At 42.1% G+C, this 22,503-nt stretch overlaps 3 protein-coding genes across 3 annotated transcripts; 2 read left to right on the top strand and 1 right to left on the bottom strand.

Moving 5' to 3' along the window:
- The first annotated feature begins 1,097 nt into the window (after nucleotides 1–1,097).
- Nucleotides 1,098–11,287, top strand: march2 (membrane-associated ring finger (C3HC4) 2). Its single transcript, XM_012828349.3, has 5 exons — nucleotides 1,098–1,358; nucleotides 3,039–3,307; nucleotides 3,571–3,781; nucleotides 6,982–7,191; nucleotides 7,633–11,287. The coding sequence occupies exons 2-5, from the start codon at nucleotides 3,132–3,134 to the stop codon at nucleotides 7,789–7,791; spliced, it is 756 nt and encodes a 251-aa protein (XP_012683803.1). The 5' UTR covers nucleotides 1,098–1,358; nucleotides 3,039–3,131; the 3' UTR covers nucleotides 7,792–11,287.
- Nucleotides 11,288–11,565: 278 nt separating this feature from the next.
- Nucleotides 11,566–14,495, bottom strand: LOC105900968 (ras-related protein Rab-11B-like). Its single transcript, XM_012828350.3, has 5 exons — nucleotides 14,255–14,495; nucleotides 13,160–13,355; nucleotides 12,761–12,954; nucleotides 12,588–12,668; nucleotides 11,566–12,468 (listed from the first exon to the last, which is right to left on the bottom strand). The coding sequence occupies exons 1-5, from the start codon at nucleotides 14,292–14,294 to the stop codon at nucleotides 12,323–12,325; spliced, it is 657 nt and encodes a 218-aa protein (XP_012683804.1). The 5' UTR covers nucleotides 14,295–14,495; the 3' UTR covers nucleotides 11,566–12,322.
- Nucleotides 14,496–15,184: 689 nt separating this feature from the next.
- Nucleotides 15,185–22,085, top strand: hnrnpm (heterogeneous nuclear ribonucleoprotein M). Its single transcript, XM_031575163.2, has 17 exons — nucleotides 15,185–15,440; nucleotides 16,167–16,342; nucleotides 17,900–17,952; nucleotides 18,519–18,526; nucleotides 18,632–18,725; nucleotides 18,824–19,090; nucleotides 19,320–19,473; nucleotides 19,590–19,639; nucleotides 19,782–19,842; nucleotides 19,953–20,021; nucleotides 20,062–20,100; nucleotides 20,179–20,223; nucleotides 20,497–20,565; nucleotides 20,643–20,741; nucleotides 20,850–21,445; nucleotides 21,550–21,601; nucleotides 21,692–22,085. Exons 1-17 carry the CDS (start codon nucleotides 15,403–15,405, stop codon nucleotides 21,853–21,855), a joined length of 2,034 nt encoding a protein of 677 aa, XP_031431023.1. The 5' UTR covers nucleotides 15,185–15,402; the 3' UTR covers nucleotides 21,856–22,085.
- Nucleotides 22,086–22,503: the final 418 nt, after the last annotated feature.

Genomic DNA, 22,503 nt, shown 5'->3' with positions numbered 1-22,503 from the left:
CTGATTTAACATACGTTCTTATGCAATCCATTTTAGCTCATAGAATGGGATTTTTACAAAAATATATACAAATAGATGATACAGGCAATGGGTGGCAATCTGAGCCATGTTCTATTATTTATAGCCTCTAAGCTTTGTAAAGCCATTGTTGACTCTCTCAGATGCATGCTGGTTTGGTTGAAATATGCATTTAGTGGGCAATCCAGTTCCTACGACGAACATTGATCTCCAGACATGGTACCTCATATACCAGAAATGTCTTTGCCACACCTGAAGGAAAGAATAAATAAACATATATGACTACCGGTCGTCTAGATTATGCTTATATATTAATGTCCTGAAGGTGAAACATCATGAGGTCCAATGTAAATCTGACCCCCGATTGCTTTATGGCACATGCTCAGGTTAACACCTAGGGGTCGTGGTTTGATAGGGCTGTTTGAAGTCACCCTGTGGTTTGGTTCCTATTTTACTTCAGAAACTACTCTAGAAAGTAACTTCTCTTTCTGTCAGTTCACTCTCTGGTACACTTTATTCCTCTTTCTACGTAACTTTAGCTGGCTTATACTTGACATAACTGTATCTGATGCACTCATGATGATCAGGTCAGTGTCTCAAAACAGTACCCTTGCACTATTCACTGCTATTCTGCACCAAAACATGGCCTGGATGTTCGGTACAATACTTTTGTGTTCTTGAGATCACCACCTTGTGTTCAGACTACATAGTGATCTGATCACATTGCATATCCACCTTGAAATAATTGAATGGTAACTTGAATGTTACCAATGACTGACAACGCCCACAACTGATCAAACTCTTTATGCACATAATTGCTGGTAGCATTAACTGAACAGAGCCATTTTTAATACGAGTTTGTGCCTGGACAATGACCACATATTGTGAAAATGTTTGTTGTGTTTGCATGATACTTTTGCCAACCCTAACCCAACCCATCATGGGTTAAAAACGATGAATTAGGAACGAAAAGAAGTAGTCGAGTACTATTGGCATAACTAGCTTTCACTGATGAGTGGCCTAATATTTAATTTCAGTGCAATAATCTAATATACTATAATAGCGTATACCAAACCATTCTCATGAACGCCCTCTAGCGGATATTACAGCGGCAGGTAATAGTGTCAGGGCCAGAGGGTCTTCCTGACTCTACTCGGAAAAGTCTATGGGAGGTTGGATTGCTGGGGTTCCGCTTCTGCAGATACAGCTGGGAGAAACGGATTTGAGATGTTAGCAAATCGTTTAGGAAAAATAAATAGCTACAGTTTGCCATTCTAGGAAACATATCCATACTTACGTCTGAAGCATATGAAAAAGATAATGAGAGAAGACGGCACTGTGTGAGTACTCTACAGTTTATTAGCTTAAATATGAAAATAATTCGGTTATAACCATATTAAAAGCCTAGCCATAGAGACCTTAACAGCTAGCCAGCTATCGCTAGCTAAATTGCAGGACATTTTATGGCGATTGGATTACCAGCTAGCCAGGTAGCTAAGTAAGATATTGAATTTAAGGATGATTTTATGTTAACGTTGCTCATAGTGTACGGCAATGAATCTTTCTTAGATGAATAAAAGAATACTGGCTAGCTGATATCTCAATCATGTTGGTAATGTTAGAATATGTGCGAGTTAGCCAACGTCGCTAATGTTAGCTATTATATCGAACGATTGGATTTTGTTAACATTAGCTAGCTAGCTAAGTCAACAGTGTTGGCTTTGAAGCTGGTTAGGCCACAACAAATACACGGCCTGTTTCCTCAATACTGATACCACTGGCTAACGCAGACAAATAACCTTCCAGCCATAATGCTAACGCACTGATTTATGAATTAATTTAGATTCTAACAAAATTATTTCAGTGACAGCGGCCTCTGCACCGTATGTGGGTGTGAACTTGACTTCCACAGACAGCTGTCGGTAACCCTCCAAGTGACCAGTTAACGTATCATAAGTTCGCTATCCTAGTAACATCACTGATATATGTACTTTTTCCTTTTCACCCAGCCTATATATCTGTGTAATAACACATTAGGTAGCTACGATAGCATGACTGCAATGGAAGCTTAACCGAGCTGGCTAATACCATGAGTGAAACAATGGCTAGCTAAATTGGCTATCGCCAGCCAACTGATAACAGCAGCTTGGCATTCCTACACCACTGCTTTAATTGACAATGGCCAATGTTACAAGTTCCGAGGTTGGAAATTGAAAAATGCGTTTGTGGTGTGCAAGTTCGAGTCACGTTACTAGTGGATAAACGCTGGCTATCATAACTGAGGTTATAACTTGGTTTTAAGACTACCGTGAATGTCCGATCAAACAGAAGTAACGTGTTCATTAACACGAACATAGGATTTATATTCTTGGGATAGGTGGTGATGGCTAAGACTAATGTTAACCAGTTTGACATTTGGTTGCAACAGTGACTACCAGCTAGCTGGATAGTCGTAGCACCAAAACAGCGTCAAAACAAACGCTGGTTGGAAGGGTGCCAGCAAGTTCATGTTAATGTTAGTAGCTTGTTGTATTTGCAGCTGGGTAGTCAGTACTTGGACAATTCCATGTTGTAGGATGCCATGCATGTAGCTGCAAGTCTGTATAATGAGAGGAACATTGCTTCAAAACGGATTAAGTTACACTTCAGGCCAGATACAATACTTTTATTCAGTCTTATTTGTGGAAGTGTCAACAACTTCTGTTTGTCCAAAAATAATTGTAATGAAGGCTGAATCAAATACCTGTTTAATTGCCTTTCTAAATTACTGCAATAAACAGCTGGAACCTACCTTTGATGCAGTATGCAAACTCGTGGAGTTGAGTTAGATTTATATATAAAAAAAAGATTAGAGTCTTCTGAGATGTTGTTAAGCTAACACTACAGTAAATCACCTGCTAGGTTGGCCATTAGATGTTGATCAATGTGCCACATGTACAAAGTAGAATGTGAAATTCAATACATCATTAGAGAATTGTTTATGTTCTTAACACTGCTGCGTTGGTTTTCCCTCTTTACAGCAATAGGGCCTAACTGACCTAAGCTGAGGGAGCATTTGGCTCCCCTCCTTTCCCATCGCTCCCCTTGCCCCCGACCCCCTGGACAGCCCAGACATGACCACAGGGGAGTGTTGCCACCTCCCTGGTTCACTCTGTGAATGCACTGGCAACGCTGCCCTGTCAAAAACAGTGGAGGAGTCCGACAACCGCCGCGCGCAGTACGTCACGCAAGTCACAGCCAAAGATGGACGACTGCTGTCAACAGTCATCAAAGCTCTTGGCACACAGAGGTACTTTCTTTTGATCACCATTGGCCTCTTTTGGTCTCTTTTATCTTTGTGCTACCTCCTCACTCAATTGGCTCCAGTGTGTAGGCCTGTCAATTCATTTACTGTAGTAGGTTACTTTATGGTTATTTAGCTACTGTGAAGTTGAAACTTAATATACAGTTATAATTGAAATGAAACGGTGTAGCTTAATTTGTGATTTTTATAACTTTGAATGTGATATGACAGTGTCACAATCCTGTGTTGAATCCCCTTGTTCTGCAAAGCTCTTTCTCTTTTAGTGATGGCCCCATCTGCCGGATATGCCATGAGGGGGGTAACGGAGAAGCCCTCATGTCCCCCTGTGACTGCACGGGAACACTGGGCACGGTGCACAAAAGCTGCTTGGAGAGGTGGCTCTCCTCATCCAACACCAGCTACTGCGAGCTGTGCCACACCGAGTTTACCATTGAGCGCCGACCCCGTCCTCTTACAGAGGTAACGAAGATCAATAGCTTCTCTATCTCAACTGTACTACTCTGCTTCTCTAGTTGATTATGTAATCTGTTAGAGAGCAGAAGAAGCAATCACTAGAGAACCCACCATAAAAAAAATAACAATACAACAATATACATCACAATACAACAGTGAGTAATTATTATGACCACCCTGAGTGGGTTGCTTCTTCTCCCACTTTTTTCCCACCAATTTTTGGTAAACGATATCATATACTTAGACTTCCAATCCACTTGGGACTTGGCATGGTTGGAGTCCCACATGGCTGATACAGAATATAGATGAATGTTCTTATGTGTGTGTTGCCCTTGGTGCTAGCAACCCCTGAGGTGGGCTAGGTTCAAAGCACTTTTGTATTGCCCTAGATCATTACGGATCAGCAAACGAAAATGACTCAGTCACAGGCAGGGGCTGGAGGAGGTGGGCCATATAAATGTTCGTAGATATAACAGCATCGGTTCAGGATCATTTAAACAGTAGCCGGCGTGTTGAGCCACTTTGAACTCATAAATTAAAGAATTTGATTAAAGATTTTGTTTGGAATCTTGTCAATATTAACACCAGCATTGATGTGTCCAGCATCACAGTTCAGTCATTTAATTTAGTTTACAGCTCGAAACATACATTTATGGGTGCACTTTAAGCTTGTATGGTGTCAAACAGTGATATCCTGTAGCATGAAACATGATCTTACAACACTATTTCTGTCCAAGCATCAAGTGAAATAGAACTCTGTTAGTGGTTAAGCAGTGGTATCACGGGTAGTATAAACTTACTTTATGTCTGATTTAAGTCGGAAGCAAGGGAACGAGGTTGGCAAGCACACAGAAAACCAATGGAGATAGGTGTTAGAAGCTTTGTAGCTAAATCAACCACAATGATTCGGTTAGATTTTGGTTTTTGAGGACGGTCACTCAAAGGAGCTTTAAAGGAATTGTCTGCGGCTGCTGAAAAAGTGATCCAGTGGTTATGGCTGAGACACTGGCAGACTACTTGTGGACATGTTAATTCATTTGTATTACTTGAAGAAGCTTGTTATGTGGGTGCCCTAAGGGCCCCGGGTTCATATCCCGTTTTATTCCCTTACCCTAATTCGGATTTGTAATCCCAGTGGGCTCTAACACCCCGACCCCTTCCTTTACCCTAAATTGGGTTCATATCCAATTCATACCCTTACCCTAACTTGGGATCGTACTCCAGAGGGGGTTACCCCCCTCCAAACCCTCCCACCCCTTACCCTGGATAGCCTGTGGCATGCCATTGTATAATAAGATTGGTCTTTATATAATTAGGCAGTGCATCGTTCAGACACTGAGATATGCATGTGAGGTGCATATTGACGTTTATCTGTTGTTGTCCTTAGTATTGACATGTGTCCTAACTAGTGCTGTCCAAATGAATGCATACATTTTTGCAATTAATTTGAAATATTTAACGTGTTAAAAAAATTAACGCAATCTGCCTGGGTTCGTTATTATTTTTGTTAGTACATATGCAATTGCTGAAGTATCCAACATCCAGCTTACACTTAACACGTAGCTTAGTTAAATTCACAAGCTTGCAGGTTTACTGAGCACTTCAACTAACTCAAAAGGCTGCAAACCACATTCTAACTATCGACCAGCTGACCTTGTCACTAGCTCCCTCCAAAGTATCTCCTTCCCCAAAAGTCCATGGCCCCGTTCGGAATAGTCTTTTTTGCTTACGAAGGTTCCTAACTGAGTGAAATGACCCGGAAGTAAGTAAGTAAGGGATGGCCATGATAACAGCTGGTCGAATTCTCTAAATCCTTAGGAAAGGGGCTTCAATGCTTCCTTTCGTATATCCTTTAGAATAGGGTATACTGGAGCATCCTTTACGAGCATCCTTTAGTATCGCCCCACAATTCCTTGCGACAGCAACAACAACCTAATCAACAAACGTTCAACGTGGCCCACATCAGTAACACCCGCCTTCGCATAATTAGTAGCCTAGTGTAAGTGCAGTCAGATTCTCATAGCACTGCGGTTGTTTTTTCTGAAGTCCTTATGGATTCTACTTCACATCTTTCTTTGACCCCATGAAGTTTTCTATCGAGGTCTAGGCAGAGACGATAGGACGGACTATTTGGCCACAGCCCATCTCTCGTTGCTTTTCCGTGACATCACAAATGCCTTTTAAGCTGACAGTCAATTTTGATATCCTTGATAGTTTTATTAGAAATCTGTAGTTTACAGGAGATAATCTACGTTAAAAGTTAAAGTTAAACAGTAGTATTCGGGGATATATATATATAGTATATGAAGGGGAGGTGGGTCTGGGATGCCAGACACCACTGTTGATCCTTGTGGAGCTGTTGTGGGCCTAATTCAACAAAACTCTGTCGAATGAAGGTTCCCACTTCACAACCCCAGTGAAATGCTCACGAAGGCGTCTTTTTTGTTGTTACGTATCATTAAATATCAGTATGATGGTGGGTGTAGTGCACCCCGTCGTTATAATACTTAGGCTAGGTTATTGGTTGAGCATTGCATGTGACAATGACCAGTTTGGCCGTGGGAAGTCCCCAACCATTATCACAAGGGTTTTTAACATCTTTTCCTGTGTGTAACTAAAATGACTGGCCATACTAACTATAGCCATTGTTTCTTGGCGTATAGGCAGTGTTATTTTCCCTGTTGAAGCATTGTGTGTATGTGAGCCCTTTGTAGTAAGAGGAACTGGACAGTGAAATTCATTAGTGAGATGACTCAGTTCCTATGTTGCGGTATCTATCCCATGTCTGGACACCAAAAGGCTGTTTCTCTTGACCTCACTGACTTTGAATATAGTCCATTACGGCTCCAGGTTAGCAGTGAGTGGGCTGATGTGCTTCACTTCCACTACCAACCTCACACATTTTTCCAGCTGTTGATTAGATGTGGTTTAGTGTGGGATTTCCATGTGAGGCTCTGGACATTTTTTAAAACACCCATAATGGCTGGATATCTGTGGGGGAAGTACAATTGTGCAGTTTTCTTTGTGAAAGTCAGTGGTGACTAGGCTATGGCCATAAAGTCATGCAAGAGAGTTGTTTTTTGTTTGTTTTGTTCTATTCTTTTATGTCAAGGAAGGAGGCAACATCCCAATCACCAAGAGCCTCTGGTTTTCAGGCTTAAAAAAAGAGAAAGAAAGATTCTAATATCTGATCTCCATCTTTGTAGTGGTTGCGAGACCCTGGGCCGAGGAATGAGAAGCGCACGCTGTTCTGCGACATGGTTTGCTTCCTGTTCATCACGCCGCTGGCAGCCATCTCAGGCTGGCTGTGTCTGCGTGGCGCCCAGGACCACCTGCACTTCAACAGCCGCCTGGAGGCTGTGGGCCTCATAGCACTCACCATAGCCCTCTTCACCATCTATGTCCTCTGGACTCTGGTGAGTCCACTACCACTTCAATACGTGTTTTTTTTTTTTTTTTTGTAAGCATATAGTTTAGATCTACTGATTACCTTCTGTTGGTAAACAGTTCATCAGGTGTGTAAAAAGTTGTCCAAGAATGAGAACTGGTGTGTCTTTATAAAGTGATTCTGAACAATGATTCTGACTTACCAGCTCACTAAGCAGCTTGGTATTCGAGGTGGCTTGAAACAGACATAAATATTTTTCCATTTTAGTGCCTGTCCATGGTGCCTGGGAGTTACAAATAGTGGGTTGGGCTTCAGTTCCCTCTTAGCAAATGGATATTTCCATTCCTAATCAGAACTGATATAAATTCTTTGTGTCAAGCTTGTTGTTGTTTTGAAAACCACATGTGTACTTTAGGTGAGTTATAGTAATCAGCAATCTCCGGCCACCCTACCCCTCATCCATTTGCAGGTGTCATTCCGTTACCACTGTCAGCTGTACTCTGAATGGAGACGAACCAATCAGAAGGTCCGCCTGCTCATTCCGGATGCCAAGGGAGGGCACTCTACCCAGCATCCCTTGCTCTCCACCAAGCTGCTGAAGAAGACCGCAGACGAGACGATCGTATGAGATCCAGTCTGAAGGGGATGATGAGAGTGGTGTGTGTTGAGTGTGCTGGAGGTTCTCAACTCACTGATGTCGCAGCTGGAACCGCAGCACTTGTGGATGCATTTTTTTCTATTTAATCCTTTTTATTCTAAACTTGTGAGCACTTCATTATCCACCTTTTACCTTTTTTTTTGTTTGTCTGTTTGTTTGTTTTGTGTGGAGCCTTCTCCCAAAAAAAAACAATCATTTGTTCACAGGGAAAGAACAATGATATTAATTGGCAAGTTTGATGCTTCAAATCCCACATCATTTGTTTGTACAAAAAGGAGAAATACGGAAACAACAAAAAAAAAGAAATTCACAAGTGTGTAAAAGATAGGAGCTGATTGTGCGTTGCCATGTAGGGGCAAGACACTGGGCGCATGCTCAGTGGGAACCGACCAAACCCTCAGATTCCTCTTCACCCTTTTAGGTTGTTTCTTTCAGTTATTATCCCTTACCAGTGAATATGGTATGTGAAAATGATTCATGTTTCCACTCGGAGGCTTCATAACCACTGAGTCTAAAAGAAAAGCTCCAAGCTTTCACCCCTGCTACAGAGCCACTGCTGAGGGACTGTGTGTGTCTATGTGTGTGTGTGTAGGGGAGTTACAGGAAATCAGCTCTTTATCCATCCTTCCGTTTGGAGGAATGTGGGGACACAAATGCATTCAGCAATCTCAGCAGTGTTAGTGGTTCGTCAGGATTCCAGTCTTTTTCCTAAGCATGTCCCCTGTGTGTGTGATTGGGGATGAAGGTAGCAAACGTACAAGAGTGCAATAAAAACACTATAAAGAAGGCTTGCCCTTATAATACTGCAACCAACACGCACAGCTTTGCATGCATGCACAATTTCTTTGCTTTTAGTATTTTGTTTTCCGCTGTTGTTTCCACTCAGACTGCTTGGGTGGTTGGTGTTGGAGGTTTTTGGAGGTGAGCGCTAAAAAGGATCTCCTCCATCTTTGGGTGTAGTTGCAGCACATGTTCTGGCTATATCCTAAAGGTTAGCAGAAACAGGAAGCAGAAATTGCCAAACATGAATTTTATCATAGGAAGGAATTTACATTAGATTTTTTTCATGTTTTACATTTATAATACAACTACAAGGAAATCACTAATACTTCTCTCTTTTTTTCCTCTGTTTCCCCCTCTCTCTCTCTCTCTCTCTCTCTCTCTCTCCTGCTTGCACCGTCTTTTGTGTGTGTTGGTTTTTCTACCAAAATATATCTCTGTGTGCCGATGCATATTAGTTTAGCCAGAGGTCGTATAGTGTACAGCAGAAGTCAGATTGGTATACATATGGTTGTGTAGCAGTTTCAGCCTTGTTGATATGCAGCTTCTCAGACTTTCAAAGACTGTCCCGACGTGTCATACTCTTCAGTGCCAGAAATGAGTGGTCTTGAACCGTTTATCACACGTGCGACATTGAATGATGGCGTCATCTCATCGGATTACTACATCAGGTTACCTCTCCTAAAGAAGGATATGCAAAAACACTAGCAATGACCTTAAAGGTGGTCCTTGGTAAAGCCTGTGCTGAAAACATGTCAATACCACTGGATTTTATCAAGGAGTGCCTGTTTTGACTTTGGCACTGCTGGGTAGTGGCAAGCCACAGTTCAGAATGGTCATGAGGGCCAACTTGCTATTTGGACCATATTGTTTATGGTGCACCTTCTTCAATTGGGTTCATGCACAACCTGCATTAGTGCAATCTCCCAGTCAGTATTTCATTTGTGTGTTTTGTCATTTGTTAAGTGTGATCCGATTCGCAGCACAGCACACAAATGGAAAAGGTTGAAGATCTTGCAGAATCTTTTTATTATTATTATTATTATTATACAAATCCATTCCCTCTTGAGGATGTGGTGCTACTCCATGCAAGTTCTCATTTATTTCTGGAATCCTGCCTTGGCTTAACAGTTGAAAGCTTTTGGTCAGTGACGAAGTAGTATTTGACTGTTGCGGAATGAGTCCTGAATATAGCCACTGGGCACCTAGACCAACATAGGCTCATGTGACCTTGCATCCACCATGGACAAAAGAGGAAATGTGTTAAAGCTTTACAAGTGCTGTTGCTATTAGAGGATACACCATGTGGAGTGAATCATTGTCTGAGCTTTATTCTGGCTTCAGTGCTCAGTCAGTTTTGTGGAGTTCAGCTCAGAGCTGATTGCTAGCATTGGGGGAAAGTGGTCTTGTTGCAGAAAAATACCCCCTTTCTATATGTGTATTTCTCTCTCTCCCCCCGTAGTGTCAATGGTCACTCTAAATGACTCCTCTCGTAGGATCTAAACTTTTGTTGTATGGTTAATGTTGTGCAATAGTAATTCTAGATCATGTTTTTTTTTTTTTTTTTTTTTCGGCATTACCGTCACCATCACCAGTATGTTAGACTTAAGGGAGGAAAGACATGAAGAATCTCTGAGCATTGAAAAAAAAAAATGATGTGCAGTGTCAGCCCCAGGGCTTTTAGTAATGCCCTTTCAAAAAAAGACAACAAATAGGACAAAAAACTTGTCTCGTTGGTGTGCTTCCACCTGAAACGTTGGTTACCTTTGTACACTTGGGGCCAACTTCTGAAGACTTCGTAACGTAGGATTTAGTAACAGAGTGTGCAATTTTAATAACATTACAATGCAATTCTTACGTGTAACCTTGAATCACACATGCATATATATACCTATCTATATTAAGAACGTAAGCAAAGCCTAGATGTAGACTACATTACTTATGAAGGATCATAAGAAGGACACCCATGCAGGAGGAGAGGGACGGGGCCAGCCATGGGGGAAGGCTCTCTGGGCCCATGAGTCGCCTGTGCTATGCACACAGCGCTTCTGCGATAGGCAGTGTCCAGGCTGAGTCCATATTTCCGTGTTAATCTAGCTGACCACCACAAGTCCTTCTCTCCAAAGATGCATGCATGTTTTTTTTTTTTCCTGTCTCCTTAGTTATTTCTTCTGTTTCAGTATATGGCACTTTCAAAAATATACCATGGGAAAACGGTTTGCTCATTTTAATAATCCATATTTAAAAGGGATTTAAAAAAAATGGTTCATGTAATAATTTCCTTTGTTAATATTCTTTTGGGGAAATATAAACAATTCCAGGTTTATTGTAAAATGGAAAGGAAGGGGTTGTGTTCCAGTTTCATTCTCTTTGCTTTTTTGAAAAAAAGAAAGAAACATCATGAATTGTAAACATGTTTTTACTTGTTTTTCTTTTTAATATCTTAATTTTTCCACTGTGTTTTTAAATGAATTCATCTGTATCATTTGTAATTTATGTTCTCAATTATTTCATTAAGCACAGGATTTGTATCACTCTAACATGTTTTGAAATGCTGTAATGTTTATGTTGTGCAGTGGGAAAAGAAGGTGTGTCTGTAATGTCTTCACCAAAATTTGTTGGTGCTTGCAATCAGCCAAGAAGTGTGCAAAGCAAATTAAAAATGATGCTATGAATCTGTCCAACAGAAATGATTCCTGTGTCCTTTTTTTAGTAATTGTATTAGTCAGTTTCGTAATCTTTGTAGTCATTTTGATCTCTCAACCAAAACCTAAATGATTTATTGATAGTACTAGATTGTTTCAATTAGCCTCATTGGTTATCTCAAATGTTACTAGCCTTAATGATAACACATAAGTAGAGTTTTGTAAAGATATGGCTGGGTTTGTCCAGTTTCAGCTGTGGCTTGATCAAAGAATCTGAAGTTTGCCCATATTCAACGGTACGCTGGATTTTGAAACTTTCTTAATTCATACACAGTTTATTTACAGTAAAACAATGCATTTGAAATCCATATGAATAAATACAGTGTGTCTGTATTCAGCACATGAAATTATATTGGTATCTTAACGTGAGTCACTTTGTACAGATGCGTGGTCCATCATCCCCAAAGGCCTGGACAACAGCATGAGGTTATGTACACAGCACCATCTAGTGGTCAATATTGAAGCTAAGCATCCACCACAGGATTTATGCTCATTGACTAAAACCAGCTAGTCCATCCCCAAGGCCTGGTTAGATTGTTTGGTCTGGATCTGGATTGGTCTCCACGGTTTTTAATTACAATCAATAACTTGCCAGGTGCCGGCACAGCGGTAACAGTAATACTGAGAGGTGTGTTAGTCTGCACTAGAGTTTTTCTGAAATCTGCTGGGCACTTGAATACTTGCAGTACTTTTTGTCTAAATGTGAACGGTGATTGTCTCACCAATCATTTCAATACTCCTCTGTGGCTACTGGGGAAGCTATTTCCCTAAAATGTGTAATGCTAATGACATAAAATGACAAGCCTCTACATAAATAAGTTTGGCAGAGGCTGCTTATAAACCTCTCCCAGATGCACGTCAGCGTAGGTTATATACAAATATTTTGTTGATAGAAGCCAAGTTGAGTAGCAGCAGCATAACAACATGGTTAAGACAACTGAAAAATGGCATGTATGAGGAACATGGAGACCAAGGTCTGTGTGAAGAGATTGGACAATGAGTATCATTGGGAAACATCACAGGTTCTGACAGCACTGCAGTTTGTTGCCTTTCTGCCCGTCGGTGGTGGGGGGCACACTGATGTCCACTACGTTGTTGCCTGGAGATTCATCGTGTGCAGATCTGTCAGCTATCTGTTTCTGTGACACAATCCGGTAGATTTCTACAACAAAAAAGCCAAGCTGTGAGAAGAATGGCAGGCATGGCATCCATCAGAATAAATAAATGTATGTGAGAGGTGAATGCCAGCATTGATAAAGATTAGTGTTTCCCCTTTTATACCTGTTAAGATGTTCTTGAAAGCCTCCTCCACATTTGTTGAGTCCAAGGCCGACGTCTCGATGAATGAGAGATTGTTTTTCTCTAGGGACAAAAAAGAAAAAAATGATACAGCGTTAGACTAAAAGCGAGACATCAGCCCAGAGCTGGAGGACGTCAGAGTACGCTGTGTTTACCTGCGAAGGCACGGGCCTCATCAGTGGGCACGGCCCTCAGGTGGCGCAGGTCGCTCTTGTTGCCCACCAGCATGATGACGATGTTGTTGTCAGCGTGGTCCCTCAGCTCTTTCAGCCAGCGCTCCACATTCTCATAAGTCAGGTGCTTGGCGATGTCATACACCAGCAGAGCGCCAACTGCACCCCGGTAATACCTGGAAGAACAAACCACAATTTAGTAAATTGCACACTGCACACTGCAATTTAGTTAATACAGAGACAATCATCTCCAGAATGAACCTGACATGACATAATAATCCACTGGGCTGCATTACTCTACATTTTCCTCTGAGCTGTTCCAGTAACCCCCCCCCCCCCACACACACACACACACACACACACACACACACATACACTTACGCTGACGTGATGGCCCTGTAGCGCTCCTGTCCAGCTGTGTCCCAGATCTGAGCCTTTATTGTCTTGCTGTCTACCTGAATGCTGCGTGTGGCAAACTCCACTCCGATGGTACTTTTGCTCTCCAGGTTGAACTCATTCCGAGTGAAGCGAGAAAGCAGATTACTCTTCCCAACACCAGAGTCCCCAATCAGCACCACTGCCACCAGAGTATAAACATATATATCAGCTTTAGTAAAATACAAATCCTAGTATATGGGAATATAATTGTGCCCTTTAAGTGTCTGTCTTAACTTATTCCTGCTTTCTAATATGGCTGTAAGCTACTGTTAGACTACTGAACTTGAGCCAAATGCTCCTCTGTTTCAGAGAATACACAATTGAACTTTGTCCCCTAGCATCACACCACAGGAAGCTGGGAATCTGTTCATTTGTCACACTGAGTGGACAATTTTGCAGCTCCTCCTTCATGTGCTCACCACTTCTGTGTCTGCATTATCAGCAAAGTTTTTTTCTTCCCAGGAAACTATAACCAGGCTTTACTTCATTTTCTGATATGATAGCCTCTAAAACATCTTTGTTCAAAAACTCAGTGATATCTTTATCAATATTTAATTTTATATAATCTCCACAAGGACATAACCTATTGTTCGGCATATGCCGACATCCCAGCTTTAAACTGGGGAGTCATTAAGAAATTCAAAGTGATGAAAGATTAGGCTACTCAGAAAAAAGTCAGAGACAAAACGTTTGTGTTTGTGCCTTGCAACTGCTTTAGACTGGACAGTGTGCTCATGGAGTTTTATATGTCATATAACCATCACATTCGTTAGAAATTGTCCACTATTCCGTAAATTCGTGGAAGGGTTAGTTTGATTTCCTCCGTCAAACACAATGCGTCAAATAGGCAGAGGATTCGTCGCCAAAAGGCCATTTTTGCCCAGAGCTAGCTTAAAATATGAGAGAAACGTAACGTGTCAGAAAAACAGCAGTCTAAAATACACTTTGCACAAATTCCAGGTAACTGACACAAATTCCAAGGATGTAGGCTAAATGTAAAGTGATGCAAATCACGTAGCAATATAAGGGGTGGTTTACCTTTGAACAAGAAATCGTATTCATCATCTCTGTTACCCATGCTTGGATACAAATCCAATGTCCTCAATGTCAGTTCCAGATATTGCCAGCTATGTGATATTTGCTTGATTTACCGATGTTTCGCAACTCTATTTTCTGATCGGCAATTCTTCTTTTTATATAACGTTGGGTGGTTGCATCCCTACTGAGACAATGCGCTGGCTGTCACACATAAAACCGACCGCAGGAAGGGGATCTTCCTGACTCTGCAGAAGGGGAGGAGTCCACCCCTCCACTGTAACGATATGAATCAAATAATGTACATCCTATTCCATAAAATCTTAACACAGGATAAACCCACTATGCTATGTGTTTTCTCATTCTATTAGACAGGGAAGAGAGAAGCCAGCTCACGTTTGTCACTTTATTGATTTGGCAACAACAAATGTAGGCTAAAAAAAACACACCGGTCTATTGGTAGTCACACAACGTGCTGTTGAATTGTTATGAACTAGCTAGCTATTTTTTTTTTTTTACAGCTTTGAAAATATTAATATTACGACGAGTGACTGTTAAGAAATACATGTAGAAATGAAGTGCATATACACATCCATTGGTTAACTTTACAACTTTAATGACAGGCAGCCTTATCTACGTAACGTAACGTTAACTTACATCAAGTTAGCTATGCTAGCTAGCATTTGCAAGTTTACCCAACCGTAACCGAACAAATACAATAGCATTCACTAATGTATATTACAAGTTGCTGCATATGAAACAAGAGCTAGTGCAAACAGTAATGACCATCACTGATGTAGGCTAACTTAATCAGACGGCTCTTAAAATTCGGGGGAATGATGGTTTTCAGGCAAGATGAGAAGTCACGAGTGGTCGCGATAGAAACGGCTTCTGCGTCAAAGCCATTTCCCAGCATGCAAGTTCCCCAATAAAAAGACTCGTTGCGCTCTTTTTATCCGCCATTTCAACCAGTCAGACATTTAGCGCTGGGAAGTTCTTAAACGTGTGTAATTTTGTGAATTATAGTTCACGAAACGTGAAGGAGCTGAAGTACATAATTCTACTCAATAGGCGCTTCTTGGAAGAGTTCTACCTTCAGCAAACCTCTCCGAGAAATTTGTTGGCTATCTACGACCGAATATCACGCCAAAATGTCGACTGAGGCCGCACCTGAGAAACCAGGCCAGGGGTAAGTCAATGTTGGTTGCATAAAGGTGTAGACGGTTTTGTTTTTTAAATTAACAGTGATTTGTATCTGTAAGATGCATGGCTTAATGTCTTAAGTTACAAAGTGAACTGAACTTTAATTTAGTGATGCTTCTTTACCGGCATAGCTAGTTAGCTTGCTAGCAAACATTAGCGAGCGCTGTTGAGCGGCGACAGAACAATGGCCTAACGTTAATCACTAACGCTAGTTAGCAAGGAGTGTAGCTACAAGGAGGCTAATGCTAGCTAGTTACGTAGCAACCGGTATGTCGTCGTTAATTAATCAATGCATGGTAAAGCCTAGTCACAGTTAAAAATAATTTTAGCAGGTACATTAGCATCATCTAGTTATCAAAATGTGTTCGTTAGAAGGCAACGCTAGGTGATCGTCGGACATAGCTACGCCGGCAATCGTCCCATTGAGCAAAATTAGCATGTTTAACGATCGAAACGAGGTTAACTCGTAAGCTACCCAAGGTAATGTTAATTATTGTTTATAGGTTAGCTAGCATAGTTGGCTAGCCAACATTACACTGAATATGTCAGTCATTGCCTTGATCCCGTTCAAGAGCCATTGTGCAGGGACCATGAGGACCGTTCATGTTAGTGTTGTGTCTCTGGCTTTGCTATGACACGTTGTCTTCAAATCTGCAAGGGCTCATGGCGTCTGAAGTGTGTTAATTGCCCATTTTATTTATATTTTTACCAGTGAGGTGAATGGCAAGGCCAACCACGAATCCAGGAAAGAGAGGCCCCCGAAGCGCGGTGGGGGTGGCGGCCGCTTCGAGCCCTATGGAAATCCCTCCAAGAGATACCGAGTCTTTGTCAGCAATATCCCATACGACGTGAAATGGCAAGCGCTCAAAGACCTGATGAAGGAGAAAGGTAAGTTTCACGTGATCCGTCAGATTGAGATCTCCGGAATGGACTCCAGAACAAGCGCGAACGTGTTATCCTGTAATGGACACAGCACTTGGACTAGTCTATGTGTAGTTGTTATGCGTTCTGGTTGCCGACTGCTGCTGATAGTGTAGCAATTTCGTTCCAGTCCGTGGCGGACATGTGTATTTCGCGGGGAAAGTTGTGCTTTTGTCGCTAAGCATCCTCTATTCGTTTGGTACGCCGAAATCTTTATATTTGGCGGTCAGTTAAATGGCGAGAAGTTTCCAATATAGACACAGCGTGTCTGAAGTTTTGTCTAGATATCTTGCATTCCATTGTTCCTAAGCCCTCACCATCGCAAACACTTGAGCGATGGTAGTTGGCAACATCAAGGGCGAGTTCACCAAATGTGGCATCAAGTGTTCTCTGAATGAATTATTCTGTGACCAATTGAACCTAATGGAGAAATGTTTTGTATGGCAATAGCCCTGAAATTCCACAATTAGCCTCTGATTACACATGATCTTGGAGTATCTCAGTGCACCGTTTGCCATAGTAATAATCAGTGGTTAGCCTGAGTGTAGCATATGCATACTTAAACCATGCAATGGCTAAACGTGTTGGTTAGGTTATACACGGTTATCATCAGTAGCCTTCATAAGGATAATGCATCACGTCTTGGTTGATTTTCAAACTTGCACTATATAGTGTCATTTGGAAACGATTGAATGTAGCATTAAATTGCATTTTCTTTTTTAGGTTTGCCACAGCGAATGTTGTCTCAGCAGATCTTCATGTTGTACATTGTATGGATGTGTTTTTGAGAAGTCTTGGGGTACAGGTCTACAAAGTAAAGCAGCTTCTTAAGCTTGTCCTTGTTTCAGTTGAGGGTTTAATAATTGCTTGGTTGTATTTGCTGAATATAGTTCTGGTGGTTATTATTTAAAAAATAATCAAACTAAGACATGTGGTTTGCAGTCTTGTATGCCTGTCTGTAAAGCCTCCAAAACCTTGCAGCCAAACGGTTCTGCAAAACCTCTTTGGAGGGGTCTCTGTTTGTGCAATTTTTTTAATCCATGGGATATGATTCTTAAAGGGGTAATTTCGATCAGACTACGGTGGCTTCATCAGTTGTTGAGACGGTTGTAATTCCAATTTTATCACTAACTTATGGGTGTCAACGCTTCAGGTCTTGGATAGAGGGTTGTGGATCCTGGCAAGACTCGATTGTAGTGACGTAGGTAATCCATGTTAACACAAACGACCACGGTGAAGATCTTTTCAATTGGAAGACTTGATTTGTGATTACGCTGACTTATCACTCAAGTTGCTCATGGTGTGGAGGATTTTGGCAAGGACAGCGTAAGAAGACATTTTTTTGATTTGTAAGCTTGCTTTTTGTAGACCTGTACCAGCATCGTGCAGCCGAGGTTCTGAGGGTGGAAGCTCTGGATACGCAGGCCGAGCTCTGTCACCGCCCGGTTGTGTGTCTGCTCTAAACCCCCATTGTTCTCTTGGCTTCTCTCCCTTGGTGTGTGTCGTCTGGAATCTGATTTGTAGTGGGTGAGGTTACGTACGTGGAGCACTTAATGGACGCAGAAGGCAAATCAAGGGTAAGTGCACGAGACGAACCTCTGTTTGTCCGCTTGAGTTTACTTTTCTTTCTGAAAGGGGGAGTATGTATGAAGGCCTGCCCAGTCTTGAGAAGTGTCTTTCTGCGGGCACACTCGGAGAAAAGCAGGTGAAGACGGTGGCTCTGAAGGGAGTCACAGGGATGGGTTGCTATTGAGACTGAGCAGGAGTTTGGCTCTGCCCTTCTCTGTTTGTCGGATTTGTTCATCTGGGACTAATGGGGTCAAGCCTTAGGCAAGGTTGAAAGATGGACATAGAATTGTTGCACCTAAGCATGCTTACAACTCCCTTTAATGGAATAATTCTGTGGCGTGGAACTCTGCCTGATGACCAGCATTTGAGAGGTAGAGATGAACCCTCTGGGTGAATATTTGGATTGGTGTAAGTCTTATGTTTAAACACAACTATCAAGTGTAAGTCATTTTTGAATTGGGTGTCAATGCTTTCATTTTTATGCCATTAACGATCCTACCATGTTTGTTGTCTAACTCTTGTGCTTTTTTTCATGCCCCGATTATCCTAATGTGATTGCATCAATCAACAAAAGGGTTGTGCGTAAGTTACATTTCCTTGGATTAAAGCACTGTTGTAAAATGAGTACATTTTCTTTTTGTATTTGTTCATGCGAGTTGTTAATGGCTTATGGTTTTACCCTTGTAGGATTGTTGAGTTCAGGACCGAAGAGCTCATGAAGAAAGCTGTTGAGAAGGTTAACAAGCACAATCTCAATGGGCGTCCTCTTAAAGTCAAAGAAGTAAGTTAATCTGACTGTAAACAACACTACGCTGCTCTACAAAGACTGCTTTTTGACATGGGGCCCAGATTAACGCCATTTTCCTTTTGCCTGCCCAGGATCCAGATGGCCTTATTGCCCAGCGGGAGGCCCACAGGTCTCAGGGAGGTGGTGGAGGTGGTCCCCCTGGTGGCATGGGCGGCAATATGGGTGGTAACATGGGTGGCAACATGGGAGGTGGTATGGGCATGGGAATGGGACCTGGGCCAGGGGCACCATCTATGGTCAACATTCCCCCCAGCCTGTTGAACAACCCCAACATTCCCAATGAGATCATCCATGGGCTCCAGTCTGGCAAAATCGGAAGTACCGTGTTTGTGGCGAATGTAAGATGAAAGTTCTTAGCACTTTGAGAAACACAAACACATCAGGCTTTAACCATTGCGTACTAACCCTATATTATTGTTAACTACTCATTGTATGTATTTGCCACAACTTGCATTGGTTAATCACAATTCCACCACAATTCTAAACGTCCTAATGGGCTCCAATGTAAACTTATTGATCCTTAGTAAAGTAATTTGTCCCCTAATGGATATCACCTGTCTTCCTCAGCTGGATTATAAGGTGGGCTGGAAAAAACTGAAGGAGGTGTTCGGCATGGCTGGTGTGGTAGTCCGTGCAGATATCCTTGAAGATAAGGATGGGAAGAGCAGGGGAATGGGAACAGTCACCTTTGACATTCCCATTGAAGCCGTGCAAGCAGTCTGTATCCTTGAATAGTACACACTCTTGTTCCTTAAGCAGGATGAAGCTGTGGTTTTGGGTCAGTGATGGTGTGTGTAATGTTTGTTTTTTTAGTACTTTTCCTTAATAAATGTTAAGCTATGTTCAATGGACAACTCCTCTTCAACCGTGTTATGCACGTCAAACTGGTGAGTTTTACTGGGGTTTTTTAGTTTAAAGAATTTGGTTGTGTATATAAGGAATTACTTGAATGAATATGTATGTATTAACATGTTGATGTACATGTTTAAATTACATCTGTCCTAGTGAAGTGTTCTGTTTAAATTGCAGGATGAGAAGTCTTTGCCAAAAGGAGACTTCGCACCTCCAGAGAGACCACCAGCCCTCCCACGTCAGTGTGAATTAAAACAAAAAATTATAATTTCTTTGTTCGTTTCCCTTCTATTTTGGTGCAAGCTTTAGATTTTAAGCTTCATTTTGACAACACTGTTTATATTTCAGGTGGCTTGAGTGGAATTGGTCTTGGACTTGGACCTGGTGGGCAGCCCATTGATGCTGGTCAACTCAACCGTGGTGGGTGGCGGCGGAGGTGGTGGTGGTGGAGGAGGAGGAGGAGGCGGCGGCGGTATGGGCAACATGGGCCCTGGAGGTAAATCAATGACGCCAAGACCAGCAGCTTAATTTGCTCCTTTTATTTGCTTGATTTTAATGTTCAATTGTCTTATAGGAATGGATGGCATGGGCTTCGGTGGCATGGGGGGGCGCATGGGAGGTATGTTCAGCATGAGATGCCATGAGTTAACACTAACCTGTATACCGCAGTAAACCATTTTACTCAGATATACCAGTTTTTATGTCATCCATTATACCCGTGTCTGGTTTGTGGTTGTGTTCAACAGCAAGTTATGTGTAATTGTTTGATCATGATTTGTACTAATTTACTATGATTTATATTTTGGTTTTATTGTTAACTTTAATAGATAGTTAAACTAGAATACACTTTAAGTTCTGCTTGCTAAGTTTGCTTTTATTACTTTGTCTATAGGTATGGACAACTTTGGTGGCATGAACAATATGGATCGCTTTGGTCCATCTGGAATGGGAAGAATGAATGGTAAGTGGATTGATTTCTTTGGTGGTGTATTATGCCGTCTCAAACTTGATTCACTGACTGATTTGCCTGTCTTTCAGACATGGACCGAATTGGTGGACAATTTGACCGTGAGTTTGGTCGCAATGAGATGGCCATGTCTCGCAATAACTTTGGAGAGTCTTTTGATAGAGGAATGGGTAGGTACTATGAGCATTGCTCATGATGCTAGAATGTATTCTGTGTTTTCAAAAATGTCGGCGAGGTGCACACATACATTGTCCCAATTTGTCCCTTCTGTTTTATAGGTAACTCAATGGGCATGGACCGCATGGGTTCTGGGATGGACAGAATGGGTTCTGGCATGGACCGCATGGGTGGTTCTGGGATGGACCGAATGGGAATGGATCGCATGGAACGCGTATCTGATCTGGACAGGCTGGGTTCTGGCTATGACCGGATGGGTTCTGGTTTGGACCGGCTGGGGCCTAGTATGGACAGGCTGGGTACTGGCCTGGACCGTATGAGCTCCAGTGTGGACCGGCTGGGCCCTGCTGGCTTTGACCGCCTGGGCCCGTCCAGTTTGGAACGCATGAGTGCAGGCATGGAGTTCAGCGCCCCCATGGGTATGGACAGGATGAATACAGGCTTGGACCGCATGGGGGGATCCAACTTTGACCGCATGGGTTCTGCTGGTATTGACCGCTTCCCAGCCACGGGGCTGGACCGCATGGGGGGATCCAACATGGACCGCATGGGTTCAGCTGGTGTGGGAGGCCAGTTTGACAGACCAGCAGACATGGACCGTGGCAACTTCAACAACAATCCCTTCGGTGGAGCAGGTGCTGGTGGTCCTGGAGCAGGAGCCAATACCAGGAAGGGCTGCCAGATCTTTGTCAGAAATGTATGTGACTTAATTTCATTCATTCATTTTTATTCTTCATTCATTCTGTACAGTAAATGGGTATGGATTATCTTTGAATAACGTAAATGCTTGTGTCTTTGTAGCTGCCATTCGATTTCACCTGGAAGATGCTAAAGGACACCTTCAATTCTTGTGGTAAGGAGACTTAACTCGTTTGTTTGTACCAATTTAAACTAAGTTCTTCTGATCTTTTTCATGTATTTATTTGTTTATTTTAAATTACAGGAATTGTGCAGTATGCTGATATCAAGATGGAGAATGGGAAGTCCAAAGGCTGTGGCGTAGTTCGTTTTGACAACCCTGAGACTGCAGAGAGGGCATGCCGCACCATGAATGGCTACAGGCTGAACGGAAGAGAAATCGATGTGAGGATCGACAGAAACGCATAAACCCGATTTATCATCTTGGCCCGAACCCTCCTGCCCACTACAGACCTTCCAGTTTTTTTTGTTTGTATCATTAGATATTTGTGATGGGGTGCATTATGTGTGCACTTTTAGTTTTTGCCTGAATCAGTTTTTAGTGACCAAATTTTAATTTCCCCCCTTTTTATGATGCTTGTTTCTTGCCGCCTTGTGTAAGGTTTGTTAATAAACACCAAAACCTTCACGTTTTTCAATCTTGTCTGCAATGTGTCTTATTTGCCTCTCAGCTGGTCATATCACCATAATGGTTTGACTTTACATAACCTAAGTACGTTATATTACAGCTTCAAATGTCTGTCATTTTGTAATATAAGGGCCAGAAGATTGACAGTGCGGCAAATAACGCTTGATTGAAAATGTACTGCGTTGTGGCCTTCAGGTTGATGCTTCCTCTAAATTAATTTGCCATTAATTCTCAGTGCTCAGTGACTAGACGTGATTACAGTCCTGTAGCTACATGGGAAGCTTAAATTCCGCTACAGTGAGTTTTATTGTGTTTCCTGCCCAAAGTTCTTTTGGCAAATGAACTGAGAAACGGGTGATGTGATGCCCTATGTTCTACAAGCTGAGGAATGTTCGTGTCAAGTAGAACCAAATACCTTGGTTTTGAAA

This window comes from Clupea harengus, chromosome 10 (genome assembly GCF_900700415.2).
Source record: "Clupea harengus chromosome 10, Ch_v2.0.2, whole genome shotgun sequence".
In the NCBI taxonomy this organism is placed as follows: domain Eukaryota; kingdom Metazoa; phylum Chordata; class Actinopteri; order Clupeiformes; family Clupeidae; genus Clupea; species Clupea harengus.
The sequence above is the reverse complement of the archived record's forward strand: the minus strand, read 5'-3'. Positions and strand labels throughout refer to the sequence as shown.